Source organism: Eptatretus burgeri, chromosome 4, assembly GCF_056783735.1.
Source record: "Eptatretus burgeri isolate ZD-2024b chromosome 4, Ebu_testis_v1, whole genome shotgun sequence".
Taxonomy (NCBI): domain Eukaryota; kingdom Metazoa; phylum Chordata; class Myxini; order Myxiniformes; family Myxinidae; genus Eptatretus; species Eptatretus burgeri.
Genome location: NC_140964.1, coordinates 91,929,516 through 91,946,286, shown reverse-complemented (window position 1 = coordinate 91,946,286; position 16,771 = coordinate 91,929,516). Strand labels below are relative to the sequence as shown.

At 42.2% G+C, this 16,771-nt stretch overlaps 1 protein-coding gene across 3 annotated transcripts in view; it reads left to right on the top strand.

Moving 5' to 3' along the window:
- Window positions 1–15,245, top strand: part of LOC147028676 (seizure 6-like protein) — a 357,285-nt gene extending 342,040 nt beyond the window's left edge. For 2 of the 3 annotated variants that reach the window (XM_085879332.1, XM_085879335.1), the window contains 2 exons: window positions 10,168–10,203; window positions 10,800–15,245. In XM_085879332.1, coding sequence (XP_085735458.1) covers window positions 10,168–10,203; window positions 10,800–10,829 — 66 coding nt within the window. In that variant the 3' untranslated portion in view covers window positions 10,830–15,245. The remainder of the gene's footprint in view (window positions 1–10,167; window positions 10,204–10,799) is intronic. The other variant, XM_085879333.1, reaches the window with a different exon arrangement.
- Window positions 15,246–16,771: the final 1,526 nt, after the last annotated feature.

Sequence of the window (16,771 nt, the reverse complement as noted above, 5' to 3'; positions counted from 1 at the left end):
GTGTGCAGGATATCTCAAAATATTTTGGAGGGATTCAGACGTAATTTAGTGGACATGTTGGGGGTGTGACAATGACGAAATGATTGGATTTTAGTGAAGATCCAGATCCCGATCCAGATACTAGAAGTTTTCAAAGGATTCTTCACCATTGAGAGATGAGGCCAAAAAAAATATACAGTATAGCACAATATCTCAAAAAGTTATGGACGGATTCGGACGAAATTTGGTGGACAGGTTGGGTGTGTGAGTGACAAGAACGAATCGATTCGATTTTGGTAAAAATCCGAATACGGATCTGGATATGAGAATTTTTTAAGTGATTCTTCACCATTGAGAGATAGGGCTAAATATATATATATATATATATATATATATATATATATATATATATATATATATATATATATATATATATATATATATATATATATATATATATATATATATATATAGCACAATATCTCAAAAAGTTATGGACGGATTCGTTTGAAACTTAGTGGATGAGTTAGGTTGGTGACAAGAACCACCCAATTACATTTGCGAGGCCTGGATACAGATCTGCCTATGAGTGGGATACAAAATGTAAACTGTTCAGCCTGGTGGAGGTATGCGCTCTACCGAGTGCCATTATAGTTAATTATGTGATCATTGACAAAACAGCAGAAGTCACAAATGACATAAAACATTAAAATGGCTTCCTGATCTCATGCCATCACAAAACAAAATGTGAAATGAAAAATATTCAAAATAGAATCAAAAATAATTGGCATATAAACAGGTAATATTATGGTACCAGTAATTTCACAGATATTAAATTCTGTTTGATATACTCTTTAATTTCGACAAGAGTTTTTTCGAGTCATTTGTGAGGATTTCATGGACACCAGTCAAACGGAAATAAAGAAAAACATTACTTTCCACAGGTAGTCCAACACTGTCTGATGACTATTCCTTTCACACTGGTGACCTTTAGCTTGTGAAGTTGGAATTGGTCATCAGGAACATTTGCTATCACCTTACATTGATTCCGTGGATGTGGTTTCACAGTTTTTGGCCTCGATCGACCAATTTTTTGTGGCCGACCTCAAGCTCAATACCAACTGTCATTGTCTTATAGTTTGACAATTCGCATTTGAGTTGCCTTGACAAGATATGATGGAGGGATTCTGGATTACATTTTACTCCAAATTAACCTCTTGTTGGGGTTTCAGATTTCCCCATGATGGCAGCATCACTTCTTATCACCTCACTTGGGGAGCGATGATGGAGTTGTATGATGATATTCACACATACTGACATTGTGCTTTGGGACCATCATTTGAAACACTCCCCCCCTCCTCCCCCACTCACACAACCCCACCCACTCCCGCAATCCCCTCACGTCTCTCTCAACATTCTGGGCATTTTACATCTATGGTTGACCTCCCTCTTCCACGCATTGAGTTTTCAAACGTGTGCAGCCTTTCACTGTCATCTCCACTCATCTTAATTGCTGCTTTGAATTTTCAGTTTTCTTCTGCTCATGTCCCCCCCCCCCATTTTGTTTATATGCTTTTTGAAAACTTGTTTTTGACTTTCTGTAATGTAACCGGTGAAAGAAACTGTGTTAAAAGGGAGTTTCCAATTGCCTTCCATTAGCTTCTCTAGTCATCATGTATGTCCTTTAATATATCCAGTGTATCCCCTGAAACATTAATCAAATACCTAAGGCCTTACACCTCTTCTTGTGACATATCATGGAGGCTGGCATTACCCAAGGTAGTGTTTTGGGCCTGGTCTTGTCTCTCAACTACATAAATGACTTATCCAATGCAATAGAGAAGTGAGCCTCTAGTGAGCTTGCCTGCGAGTAAAAACTCCACACGAGTTAATATAAGACTCGTGACTTAGCATCGCCTTCACATGACAATGAATGTGACGCTTTCATTTATTTGGTCATTTCAAAAGATGTCAACATTGCTGTTTCTGAAGTTTTACAATGAATACATTCTACAAAGATTTTGAATTTAATTTTTTTTAGTTTATTGCTTTCTGAAGTCTGAACTGAAGTGCATTTGAAGATAGATATTTCATCATCTTCTTTAAAATGGTACTTATTTGCAGTGATGCGCATTTAAGGCTCAAGATAAACATAAATGACCATTATCGTTGAAGAGCTTAAGTGCTCTGAGAAACACCCAGAGCTAAATTATTTCAAGCCTGTGCTTTTGAGATACCATAGGGTTATTATTCAGCCCTATATCATGAGTATTGTATCATAATTTGGGAAATATTAAGTTATTATTTTTTCCAAATCCAGTGAATAATTGGGCCGAATGAAGTAATTATAGATAAGGAATATTTTTTATTCTTATAACATTGCTTTCAGGGTCATAGTGGAGCTTGTATGTACGTAAATCACATGCAGGACATGACATTGGTTGGCATCAGTATACTTTTACATGGATCTTGCTTCTGCTTTGTCTGCTTCCCATTGATCTTGAAATCAGGAAACATTTGTCCTGTCTTCAAGACAGATCCTATTAACTACAGACCAATGAGCTTATGTGCAATTACAAGCAAAGTGATGGAATACATCATTGCTGTTGATGTCGTCTTTCCAGTTTTCAAACGGCCTAATCTCAGACAATCATTTTGGATTCTGTTCCCATCACTCAACTCTGGAGAAGCTTATACTCACCTCTCAGCAATGGTTAGAGGCCCTCAATCTCAAGCAAGAGGACAGGACCATATCCTTGGACATATCTCTTGTGTTCAACAGTCTGGTATCCTGCTTAGTTGTTTGCCAAGCTTTCATGCCTGTGACATATAAGGCCACCTTCATTCCTGCATTTCTGACTTCCTCCACTTATGCTGTCAACATGTTACCATCAATGGAACCCTTTTCTCCCTTCTCCCAGTGAAGGCTGAAACTACCAAAGGTAGTGTCTTGGGCCCAGTCTTTGTCCCTCATCTACATAAATGACTTATCCAATGCTCTGGAAAAGCCTCTCTTCCTTTTTTCAGATGATTCCACATTGTATTGCACAGTATCCCATCCCACAGGTAGGTCGACTTCACTGCGTCACTCTGCTGATTTAGAATTGATGAGATGCTGGTCTAATAAATGAAACATGTCATTCAATCCGAGAAAATCTCACTGTCTCAACCTGTGACTCCAGAAAGAGTGTCAAACTAACCCACATATCCATTTCCATGGACAGCCAATGGAAAAGGTTCAGTCTCATGAACTTCTCATCCTCACCAACAGCCATGATTTCTCTTTGGCCAACCACATAGCAAATCTGGCCTCCAAAGCCAGCCGCAGGATGGTCATCCTCCGTCATTCTATTCTTTCCTTGAAAATAATTGGAGCTATTCACAGTCCACAGGCCTTTGCTCATAGCCCAATGCAGTGCTTCTCTCCTTTATGGACAGGTGCCCCAGCATCACATCGGTCATTCCTGGATTCTGTGGAACCTAAAGTTTTCAACATCATTGGAATCTCCTGCAATGAGGCCAAAGTACAAGGTCCACTGCTTTCACATCACAGGCAGGTTGGTGGTCTCTCTGTTTTCCACTGCCTCTTCTCCGATATTGCTCCCTCTGCTTTCTCAGTCATCTGACCCTCCCCAGCAACTCCAGGATGCATATGTTCTATCAATAACCCCCAACTAGCTAAACGTCCACCATCCAGGTGATTGTACACCTCAACTCCTATATTCTTGCTTCTCTCAAATATGCAACCACCATCTCGAGGCCGTTCTGCCTCACTCTTCTCTCCAGAGCTTCAAGCAAGCAGTGTACTACCACCTCATGTAATCTACCATCCTGAGTCGTGATCTTTATTAACCCCCGCCCCCCCACCTCTCTCTCTCTCTTTCTCTCTCTCCCCCCCCCCTTTTTCTTGCTAATTTTGTTCCCTTGCTGGTTGTACTCAATTGCTGCCCAACTATCCCATGGTCAAGTCAACCTTGCTCTTCTATGAGCCTCAATCTTGTGGAGAAAATTAATAGTAAACAATGGACAAACACATATTGAGGTATGAAATCGGAAGTTGGAATTACTGCGTCAAATGGGAATGCCACAAAGCCAATCAAAAGGGATGCAATTTATTAAGAAACTGAAGAAACAGTAGTTCATGCTCTCAGGCAGATTTGGATTGAACTCATAGAACAATAAAAAGTGCAAAATATATTAATTTAAAAGTTAGTAATTTTGATATCAATGACGATTGATTCGCATTCTGGATTAAATTTGCAGCAGTTTTAAGAGGAAGAGAATCTGGGGTAATTCTTAACAACAAATGTTTAGTTATGTTTTTAATGCAGCACCATAATTGGTAAAGTTGGTTGATTTATTATTTTCACTGCCTTAATTGCATATAGTCTATCAATTTGATGAAGTAATGCGATTCTTTTGATAGGTCTGCCAATGTATAAATCTTAAAATATTATTGATGAGCTTTAAAGCCAAACATAAATTGAGCTTTAAAGCCAAAACAAGAACTATATGATCTCATAACAGGAATCTCCTGGTAGTTCCTCAAACTATGATGAAGACTTTTGGTGATAAAGTATTCTTCAGATGTGGATCTCTTCTCTGGAACTCACTACCTTAAAAAAATCAGCACGTAATTAATTACGCTTTTAAAATCTCACCTTTTTACAGTTGCTTTTTCTTAATTTTCACTTTTCTTACCTCTTCCTTCTTTGGAAAGAACTTTGATATTTTGCTTCGAAATGAAAAGCGCTTTAAAATAAATTGATTGCTTGATTGATTTTGGCCAGTAGTAATGTAATGTCATGTAATATAGTAATGTTAGCATAATTCATTATTTTAGAAGACTGGCCCAGCATGTACAGAGTTGTACTTCATAATTTAATAATAACCGATCTTAACAAAATACTTAAACTGATTGCTGTCTTGGCATGCAGGTCCAAACGGGATATTTATGGTGGAGGCCACTTATTTGTCTCAGCCTTTTCATACTGTTCACTCGTGGCATATTTCAAAAGATTGTCTCTTTCAACCTGTTCCAGAAAGTTTATCTTACATTTTTCATTGATTTCCATTATACATAAGTCATTTTGCATACTCTTTACAATATTATGGTCATATGTCCTTTGTTAGTGATTTAATCCAGGTTGTCTTTAAATGGAATTCTGAACAACGCAAATGAACTTGACTCTACATGGCAGCCATTGTGTTTCACAGCGATTGCACAGCCACCCACTTGAGAAGGAGGCAGCAGGAACTAATGACTGAAAAACATTTTTGAGGGCCTGTGATTTGCAAAAATCGACTCTTTCCCAGTGGGCTTGTAGCATTCATCAAATTAATTGCTTTTCCATTTATTTTTTTTCTGTTGCAATTTGCAATGCGATACCGCTCAATTTCTGTATTGCCATACATAGTGGTGAAGTCTCAATAGCACAGTCGTTTTTCTCATCCAATCCCAGTGACAGACATTCAGTTTAGCAGCTGAGCTTCTCCCTTTTAAGCAAAAAAGTTTGGATGCAAAATAGAAGTTCATGGAAGAGTGAGGTGAAAGGGTAAAAAGGTGACACATAGTGAAGTGGTGAGGCCACAGTTGGGCAGATCAAGCAAGGGAATGAACAAACAGGAAAGGAGGATGAGGGAAACAGTAACTTGTAAGTAAGAATGTGAGGTTAGGCAGGGTTAATGACAGTAGAAAAGTTCATCAGTAAGGTTTCAAAAGGGGGTGACATGAGATGGTGTTGCACCTCTTGCTGTGAAGCCCTGGAGAGAAGAGTGCAATTTAACTGTCTCCAGAAGGCAGTTCTAAAAATGAGAGAAAGAGGTGGAGGTGGGTGGTGAGGATGACTTTTGGGAGTTTAATCAGGAGGTTAATGGAAGAAGGTCTTGTATCCTGGAGTATCTGGGGATGTCAGAAGGCTGAGAGTATATTGGCCTTGACTGGAGGTGAGGTGGGAAAACAGAAACGCCAGCGACCTGCTTTGTAGGCTGTGAGTATTTCTGATTTCTTTTCAAGGAATGACTCGGAACAAGGGAGAATGCCCACTTTGTGACTGAATTTGAAGGCCAGGCTTTGCTATATGCTCAGCCCAAGACAACTCATTGCTGATGCTGAAGCCTACAATTTCAAGAGTCTAAACCTCTCTCAGTTACTTCCAATGGAAATACAGTATATCGGTATGTTTGTTTGACGATCCTCCCACAGTGACAAGCTGAGACCATGAGATTTGCCATGATTGAAAGACATGTTCCATTTATCATACTGGAATTAAAGAGCGATGATTTAGAACTTCACAACCTATCTTGGCGAGAGCAGTCACTGTACCATTTGCTGTGTGAGAACAAGTATTATTGTGCAGTAAAGTGGTGCCCTGAGACAGCGTACTTGGCTGTCATCTGAGTATTGCTTCTCTCACTTCATTGTGTAACTCACCACTGTAGTACTGTTCATTGATGTTTTCCCCACATTTATGAAATTCTACCTGAATTAAACCATTTAGGGAATACAATGATGATTTCATGAATCTTTCTGGGTCATTAAACCTTTTTTTTCTATTATTTCGGGGGATTATTGGCAATGCTGCCTTTTTGGAGGTAGCATATAAGTATATAACATCACCACCCTAAGTTGTCCTGAGAGAATTAAGAATGAACCATAATTTGTGGACAAGCATTATATATAGACCAGACTTGGTGAGGGAGGCAAATCACCCATTCCATGAATATCCTACACTATATATGAAACTCGCAGGGGTACCAGGCATTGCCAGGCAACACTAGGTCCCTCTTCCCACCCCACTCTTTCCTCTTCCCACCCCACCCCTTCTCCTTCCTCCTTCCACCACACCCCTTCCCTTCCCACTGTCAGTCACCATGTGCAGTTGCTTGTGCTCAGATTCAAGTTTCTTGTGGAGCACTCACTAAGTGGCTTAAGCACTTAGGCAAGCACTCCATTCAAAACCGTTCATAAGGAATGGCTGTCTTGTCAAGTGCTACCTTGCAACTTGGTAACTGAACATACCCCAGACATATCGACAGCATACAGTGCATACAAAACACTGACAAAAGGACAGTTTTTAAAATAAAGATGTCAAATATTAATCACTTCCAGGGGTACCTGGTGTTGCTGGACAACACTGGCTCCCTCCTTCCACCCCATCCCTTTCCCTTCCTCCTCCCACCCTAGTCCCTCGGAACCCCCATCCCACCCCTTCCCATGCCTCCACCCACCCCCCCCCTTCCTCTTCCCACCCCACAACTTCTTCCTCCTGCCACCCCTCTCTTCCCCTGCCTCCTCCCACCCCAGTCCCTCTAGACTCCCACCACACCCATTCCTCCACCCACCACAATCCCCACAGACTCCCACTCCACCCCTTGCCCTCCCTCCTTTAGTTAACAAGTGCAGTTGCTTGTGTTCAGATTCAAGTTTTTTATAGAGCGCTCGCCAAGTGGCTTAAGCACTCAAGCAAGCACTCCATTCAAAACCATTCATAAGGAATGCCTTGTCAAGCACTACCTAGCTACTTGGTAACTGAACACACCCCTGGACATCTTCAAGCAATAAGTGTAATACCACCTCATATAATCTACCGTCCTGACTCGTGATCTTTATTAACCCCCCCCCCCCTTCAGCATACAGTACATACTAAACGCTGACAAAAGGACAGTTTTTAAATTAAGGATGTAAAATATTAATCATGAGTATTTTCATTCTAATGAAAATGTACCGTGTTCATTTTTAAAATGTACATAAACTCAGAGGCGACGTTGAGTGTATGAAAGTGTGCATGTACATTTTATATAACTAAAGTGTACGTGTACATAACTTCTTTAAAGTGTACGTGTACATAACTTCTTTAAAGTGTACGTGTTAATGATAAATATCTGGAGAATTTCCCTGGCGGGCTCCCGACTAATTAATTACATACGCAGGTATTACACGACCAAGCCAATTTTAATGTTTATTTCCTTCACATAATACAGTATATAAATTACATGTCCATCAGTTTGTTTATAAGCCTTGAAAAGTCAGGCAAAAACCAAGAGTTTTTTTTTTTCAAATGAAATACCTCTATTTTATTTTCTCTACATCATGAGAACGAACCTTCATTGGGCTGTGGTGTATACTTGCCCGCTGCCACGATCACTGTGAACAAAACATGCATTACATCGTTTGAGTTGTAATCAAAATGGACCTTCGTTTCCTCAAAACGGTGCCTTCATTTAATGATAGAAGACACGTTGTTCAGTCTTCAAATGTAAATCAAAGGCTTATAAATAATCAGAGCTATGTGGAGCGAAAAAGATGGTGGCAATTTCTGGATGACTGGAGGGGAAGGCATGGCTTGTAGAATTGGCAGCACTTATGACCCACCCACAGACCCAGAGACGAACAGACACTAACTCAGCTTTATATACTGTATATATTAGATGTCAGTGTCATATCCATCCATCCATCCATTGGGACCATATTCTGTGCAGAGCATTGCTGCTGCCTAAACAGTCTCCTTGACAATTGGGCACATTTCCTGGATGGGTCACCACTCCGACACAGGATACCAGCATGCTGGCACTCATTTTGCCAACCTCAGAAGGATGATAGGCAGAGTCGACCCCACCTGGTATTAATTCGACAGCCAAGTGGGATTTGAACTCAGGATCCTCGGATCTCAAGCCCACCACCCTTACCATTAAGCCAACATCAGGCATAGTCATACACTGTACTGTATTTTAAATGTGGATATTGCACAAAAGTATAATTTATATTGTATATTCGAAATGCTTATGCATTTTGAAAACTTGAATAATTTACATTTAAAACATTAAATATTGGGTAATTAAAACATTCCCACTTGAATGTTTAGCATTCCCACCTGAACCAATGGCTCATGCTACCAAGATCCAGGTTCAAATTGGATACTGTATGCAGTATACCATATTGTGTTTGTCCATTGTCTTTTACTAATTTCATTGTAATTCGCATGAAACAACACTGACATATACTAATGTCTTTGTCCTGCATGTGATTTATGAACACGCTCCACTAAAAGCCCTAGATTAACATTTAAAAATTAATTATAAAAAGATAGCATGAACAATTGAAATATGGTGTTTTTCAAGCTTGTAGGCCTTTGAAGCTTTGCTATCCTTTATTTCCCCTGCGCTAAGCAACAGACAATTATTTATTTATGGTGGACCATAAAAAATGACGTTTGATCATGCTGAGATTTTCTTCGCGATATGATTGTGAATAAATTTCAAATTTCCTTCGATTGCTTATGATACAAAGTTATTTTGTTTTTTAACTTGTATTAAAAATAATAATGGGGCCATTTTTATATAGCAGCACATCTTTATTTATGACACATACAGGTACATTGAAATAAAGTCACTGTAGGGAGTGCAGAGAGCATTTTAGAGAAGATTCCCAGCATCTCGTGTACCTGCTTATAAAACAATAAAGGCATTAGTGCGAAAGATGAAAGATACCGGCTCATTACAAAACGCGAATAAGGGCTGTTCAGGACTACGTGTTCATGTTCAGGTCCCAGAGACTATTGAAGCTGCATGGCAACGCATGGAGAAAAGTTCATACAAATCAACAAGACTCACAGCTTAAATAGGAATCAGTCGCACATCAGTGTGACGAATACTGAAGGATGACATTGGGCTTTTTCCTGACAAAATTCAGCTTTTCCAGGCACATTATGAAAATAATCACAGAAGACAGTGCGAGTTTTCTCACCACTTTTCCGAAACACTGAAAAATGAAGACCTCAGTATCTATGACATCACTTTCTCTGATGAGTGCCATATTTACATTAATGGGACGAAGCCGAAGCAAAATTACAGATTTTGAAGATTGGAGAAGACACAATAACATGAGGACGCATCACTTCACTCTCCGAAAATGACTGTCTGGTGTGGATTGAGTTTGTCACGAATCTCTGGACCCTATTTTTTTTTTTTTTTTTTGGAAACTCTATTACAGAAACATCACATTGTTACCTTCACATGCTGAATAATTACCTATGACACGGTCAGAAATAATGCAAATATGTGGTTTCAACGAGATGAAGCCACATCCCACACCTCTAATGAATGTCTCGGCTGAGGGAAAAATTTTGCTAATCACCCTATCAGTCACAGAACTGAATTCCTGTGCCCCCACCCCCATCCCCCACCCAGATCGCTGGATTATATTTTACGGGGATTTGGCAAAAGGTGAGTGCATCAGTTGAAACCAAGCACAATTGCAGATTTGAAAGATGCAGTTATACAGAATAGCTCGGGAGTTACACAAGACACTCTTCCGAAAGTGATTCCTAACCTGTTGATGCAAATAAGAAAATGTATATAACAGAGGGGATGTCATATTGGGAAATTTGTATAAGTATTGAAACTTGAGGATGCACAAATATTTCATGTTAAAATATTCTTTCATATCTGTCGCTGGTGTCGAGTTATAATTCTCTTGTTTTGTTTACCTTTTTTATTGCCCACCCTGTACATAGATTTCAATTAAATCTCATCTTATTTGTTCCTTCTTTTCTGTCCATTTCATTGTCTATGCATTTATGATTCTTTTCGTACTCAGTAAATGTATATTCTCTCCTTTTCGCTGCTGTTTAACTCCCTCACAGCATATCTTAATTTGGTTGTTGAATAATCTTCCATTTTTCCAAACATCCCTCTTTTACAACTTGATGTGCAATGATAGCTAATTCTATGCTCTGAGGTTTTGTTTTAATTTGTCATAAAAAAAAATCTCCCACACGCTGGCAGCTGTGTGTTTTTCGTTCTCTCTGACATCCTTCCAGGATCTTCGGGAGTACGAAGTTTGCATTTGACTGTGGCGGAGAAGACGAATAAACGAACCCTGATATAACAAGGCTCCCAAAGATGAAAATATCACACTGGAGACAGCAATTGACTCAAACTTGTACATTGGACCAAACCAAGACACAGAGCCTTGTATTGGCATTCTGAATTTGTGCCCGATGTGCATCATGCCAAACCAAGACACGGAGCCTTGTACTGTTCTCAACACTTGGAGCTGACAAGCCCTCCAAGACAGATGGAAAGCTGTCATAACCATCCCAACACTCCTTCCCATGTTCAGGTTTCAGACATATGATGTTAAGATTATCAGGGTTGTCCATGAACCCTTTGGAAAGCATGCCCCGATCATATCTACACCACTAGATTCACATCACGAGCTTGAGTTTCAGATTTACACGCAACCGGTGGCACCTATTTTCAGCTGGTGATAGAACACAGCGGCAAAGGTGTCGCCCTTAGCTGTATGCACTAGCAGGAGTTGAGATGGGGTGGGGAGGAGAGGAAAAATGAGTTGACAAAGACAGACAATGAAGGTAATTTTAAAAATGATGCTTTGGAAGCAAAATGAGATACAGAGGTAATTTATGCCCCTGATTATCTCGTGGGAAAGATTCTGCTGGCCAATTACAGTGCTGAGCTTACCTGCAGTGTCAGCACCGAGTGCAAAGTTCATTGTAGATCACTACTAAGAGACTTTCACAAACTATAGGACCTTTTTAAAGTGTGGGAGCAAAAAGGATTTTGTTTTTTATGAAAGCAGGAGAATTCCCTTTCACATTTTCTTCCGAGTGATTAGTCCTCTGCTCCTTTTGTGAAAGCACCATGCATGCTTGGTCAAATTAATAAGCTATTTTGTACCAGGGAATACAATGAGGAAATTGTTTCAGTTTTATTGTCATTTACTTCAACTTTTAGGTTGGCTTGATGTTGCCAAGTCTCATAACAAGCCGATATAATAATAATAAATGATGGTCTTAAAGAGCAAGGTAAATGCCAGCAGGTCAAGAAGGCTTGGATAAGAAGTGCTCTTCAGGTCTGGCAAGCTTCATAAAAGCTGCAGTTTTCACCTTTCCCTTACACTGGCTTATGAACCGAAAGGGGTCGAGTGTGGTGGATGGCAGTTATGAGGAATGGGTTGCTTCAGGTGAAACAGTGGCATTGGTGGAAAGGTTGCCCTGAAGCTTTCACAATGTTTTCCCGATTATTTTGTCCCGAGCTGCGAATTTATACAATTATGGCACTATTATGGAAGGCTTTTCATCATAAAAATTCGTCCATATTTTGTTGGTGTACAATGCTATATTATTGCGTTGTAGTGGACAGTCATTTTGCCTTTGCTTTCACGTTAATCCAATCATCATCATCATCATGAGCCTGTTTTCATTTCAGCACAAGATGAAGGCCTCCCTCAACTCATGTTGTGGGTACTGACATACTCATTTCACTTGCCACTATGGGTTGGTGAGTGGGTTGGGGCAGAATTTTATAATTTGTTCAGGGTGCTGATGATAACTTTCCGACTGAGTGAAACACACTGTGGGATTTGTAACGTACATCAACCAGTGCTGGCAGATGGGTCCTTCAGCTTAACGTCCTTCTAATGGACAGCACACATATAACCCTGATAGGTCGATAGCCCTTACAAGTTCTGGTTTAACTACACTTGAGTTTTTTCGTGCCATTACTTGGACTACTTTTGCACATCGCGTTTCATTCACAGAGCATTTTGGTCAACCCAAGACAGCAGACTTCACCTTTGTAAGTCAGGTCAGCAGTTGTAATAGTTTGTCAGGTCAGGTATGTAATAGGAGCATGCACTGGAGCAGCGCGCCACTGCGTCCACTTTCCGGCAGTCCTCCAGGGGCCTCCGTCTGGCCATCCCTCAGACAGATGCCTGGCCCATCCCCATCTCCTTGAGATGCTGATCAACCTGCTGCAGCCACATGGCATGTGATCTGACAATTGGCCTCCTCCACTCACGAGGCTCCCTCGCTGAGAGAATCTGGTGAGCAGGATCAGTGTCAGGAAAATGAGCCACGTGGCCCGCCAGCTGCAGCTGACGCTCACGGACTATGCAGGTAACAAATCTCATTTGAGTCTCTCTCAGCAACTACTCGTTGGACACAAAGTCCGACCAGCGATAGCCAAGGATTCTCCGAAGAGACCTGGTACCAAAGGAATTAAGTCTCCGTCTCAGATCCCTGGTCAGAGTCCAAGTCTCACATCTATAGAGCAAGACTGGAAGCATCAAGGACCTGAAGACTCGGACATTCTTCCTGCACAGGTACCGACAGCACCACAACCCATGATCCAATGAATCCATGACTTCCCAGGCCCGACCCAGACGTCTGTTGACCTCTGGCTCACAGCCAGCAGAGACATGAATATCACTGCCAAGGTAAGTGAATGTCTTCGTGACCTCAACATCCTCACCACAAACAGGTATAGACGAGATAGCAGCATCCAAGATGTCATTGAAAATCTGAATCTTAGTTTTGACCCAGGTAATCTGTAATCCCAGGGTCTCTGACTCCTCATTCAGCACCTTGAGGGGCCCCCAAAAGGATATCCAGAGTCTCCGCAAAGATCTCCCATCATCTGCGACATCAAGGTCAGAGGTCTTGACATTCCCAAAGGATGCACCGCAGCTTGATGTCTCCGACATCCTCCCCAGAATCCAGTCAATACAAGCGATAAAAACTGTGGGGGCCAGCACACCCCTGATGAACTCCAGTCACAACTGGAAATGTCAGAGATAATATCACCACATCTCACAACACTCTCGGTACCAGAGTATAGTTCAGACATCAGATTGATCCGTTTTGGTGGCACCCCATGAAAACTAAGAAACCTCCAGAGGGCATCCCGATTCACTGATTCGAACACTTTGCAGAGATCAATATAGGCTACAAGCAACCCCTGCCGAAACTCTCATCTGCATTCGGTGAGGACTCGAAGTGCAAGGATACGGTCAATCGTTGACCTCTTTGGTGTAAAGCCTGACTGCATTGGGCACTCATGCTCAAGCAGATTGTGGTGAACCCTATCAATAATTATCTGAGCAAACACCTTGCCTGGCACTGGGACCAGCATCACCTCTCTGTAGTTGTTGCAGTCTTGGCGATCACCCTTCCCTTGCCAAAGAGCGACAAAAAGGCCTCTCTTCCAATCAGTTGGGATGATGCCTGTTTTCCAGGCAGAGCACAGAACTGCATGCAACAACATAAGTACAGCATTTCCAACAGCCTTGAGAAGTTCAGCATGGATGCCATAGATCCCAGGAGCTTCATCCCCATTTCAATCGGTTCACCGCAGCCTGTGTTTCCACAAACGAAGGTGGTTCACAGTTGATTGGAGGGTCAGCAATAGGGATAGTAACACTCTTGACATCCAACACAACAGCTGGTGGATCAGCCTGGTACAGCTGCTTTAATTAACCAGCCCAGCGGGCCTTCACTTCAGACTCCTCTGTCAAGAGCCCACCACCTCCGCTTTAACTGCAGAACTCCAAGGGATGGGTTTGGAGGAATGCAATGCACGAATTCCCCTGGAAGCAGGACGAGAATCACTTGACCACAGGTTCTGCTCTACCCCTCACAGATTCCTCACAAATAGGCCTCCACGTCCACCCTCAGCACACATACAGTTTTATGCCTCAACACCCTGAACAGCTCATTTCTACCATTAAGCCTGCCCCTGCGACTGGTCAATGGTGTGCAGTATCCCTTGAGAGACAAAATTCTACTTTGCCTTACGGTGAGTTCCAAGACATCCTCTGGCAACATCAAGGATGGTGGTCCTCAAGGCATTCCACAATTCTTCAGGATTCTCCAAAGCACCCAGACCCCCATAAATCTCCACTCAGCCTGTTCGCAAACTCCTCAGCTCCCCTCTCAACCTTGAGCTTGCCACCATCAAGCCGAGGCTGGGATGGTACCATACTCCTGGACTTAAGCTATAACTTCAGAATTGCCACAACAAGCCTGTGGTCGATATTTAGGAAATGAACACTGCGGTATACCCTGCAATTTTGGATCATCCACCAGCGACCAAAAATGAGCACATGGTCAATCTCCTTTGCCACACCACCAGCGTTTGAATACCATGTCCAAGGATGAGCCTGTGGGCGCTGAAAACATGGACCAGCCACCCTAAGTCCATAACTTCTTGCAAAGTCAAGGAACCTAGTGCTATTCTGGTTCACAGTTCCAGACCCATGGGGACCAACACACGTCTCAAAACCATCCCTGTCAGTTCCAGTCAATGCATTGAAATCCCCCAAAACTAGAAGAGTATCTCGCCTGGGGCACTGATCAACCACAGACTCGAGTGTGGTATAGATGCGTCCTTCATGGTGAGATAACTCACCTCAGTCAGAGCATTTACAGAGACCAGGGTAATGACACCCAAGGAGTGACGAATCCTTAATCTTATAATACGCTCGTTGACCGGTTTTACCTCAATTGTCATTGGAGTCAGCTTATTGGACACAGCTACAGCAACTCCTTGGGCATGGTAACTATCAGAGTGACCAGAACAATAGTACGTGTAACCACCCAACATGATCTCGTCGCAATCCGGTCTGTGAACCTCAGAGAGTGCCGCAATCCCGATGTCCAAACGCTTGAACTCAGATGATAACAGAGACAGGTGATCGTCCTCTCTTTGGGATAGGGCATTCCAGGCACCCACCCAAAGGGACTGCCTCACGTTAACCCAAGGAGACCACCATCTGGTGGACAACATCTCAGCATCACTCTGCCACACCACCTCAATCTGATCTAGGAAGTTTACCCCGTGTTTTCCCTCCCATCATCAAAGAATGGTCCCGAAGGCTTTGCCCCAATCCCATCATCCGGTGAGCTGCCCTGCAAATGGCACCTGCACAGGAGGTACTCCCAAGGAGTGGGTTTTCAGTTTTCTTTGTGTTTTGCAGAGTGAAGGGTTTTACAGTGGCCAGAATGCAAATCCTGCCACCAACCTCCTAATAAAAAGTAACCCAACTGCAGGAGGACGTCCGCAGACACAGAGTTGGGCACGAGAAATTGATGGCTGTTGGCTCACAAGGAGCTCCTCCGCCCTTTGACAGGTTTTGTTTTTAATCCTGCTGGCTGTCCATATCCAAACACCCTCCTCACGAGGAAACCTGGTCGGGGAGACGGTTTCGTCGCTGACAACCCGACCATGAAACAGGTTAGTACAGGTTTGCATGGTACCTGCAGCAAGTCACAGATTTAATCTGGCCTGACCTGACAAATACACTTTGGTAGAATAGTTTGTGTGAGGAAGGATACTGCACTACCATATTTGTCTGTCAGTCATAGTATTGTATCACTTCACACCCACCCTGGCAGTTGGCACCTATCACAATAGCTATGCCCTCATCCCCATGGCCCCCATCACCAAACATCCAATCAGTTCTGGTGAGGATTGCGTATGTTGTATGTGGGACTTCTTTCTTTTGACGTTTATTTATCGATGCTTTCTTGTGCTTTCAGCAAAATGGATGTTGGATATCTGCAGCCTTTGTACCTGTAGACTCATGTCCACACTAAATTGTAAGCAATGATGTGTGAAGTTATCCCACAAACCCAGTCAAACAAATCACATCACCACTTGTCAGCGTATCCATGATGTCATATTTTTGGCGTGGTACTACATGGTGCATGTTTGCTATCAGAAGCCTGTGTTGAAGCAGGGATCAGAAATTGTAGATGTCTTTAAATGGAAACAGCAATGGGATGAAGAATTATTCGATCTTCATAACAAAGTTGGAATTTTTTTTTTGTATACCTTGTCGAGGCTCGTGTGAGAGCTAACACACAACGCACAGCAAGGGGGGCATGAGACAAGAGGGGCGGGAGTGGGAAGGACAAAACAGTGGTGAACAGAGACAGGAGATCTGTGGAAGGGAGAGGGATGGGGTGCAGAACATGGGGTATACAAGATG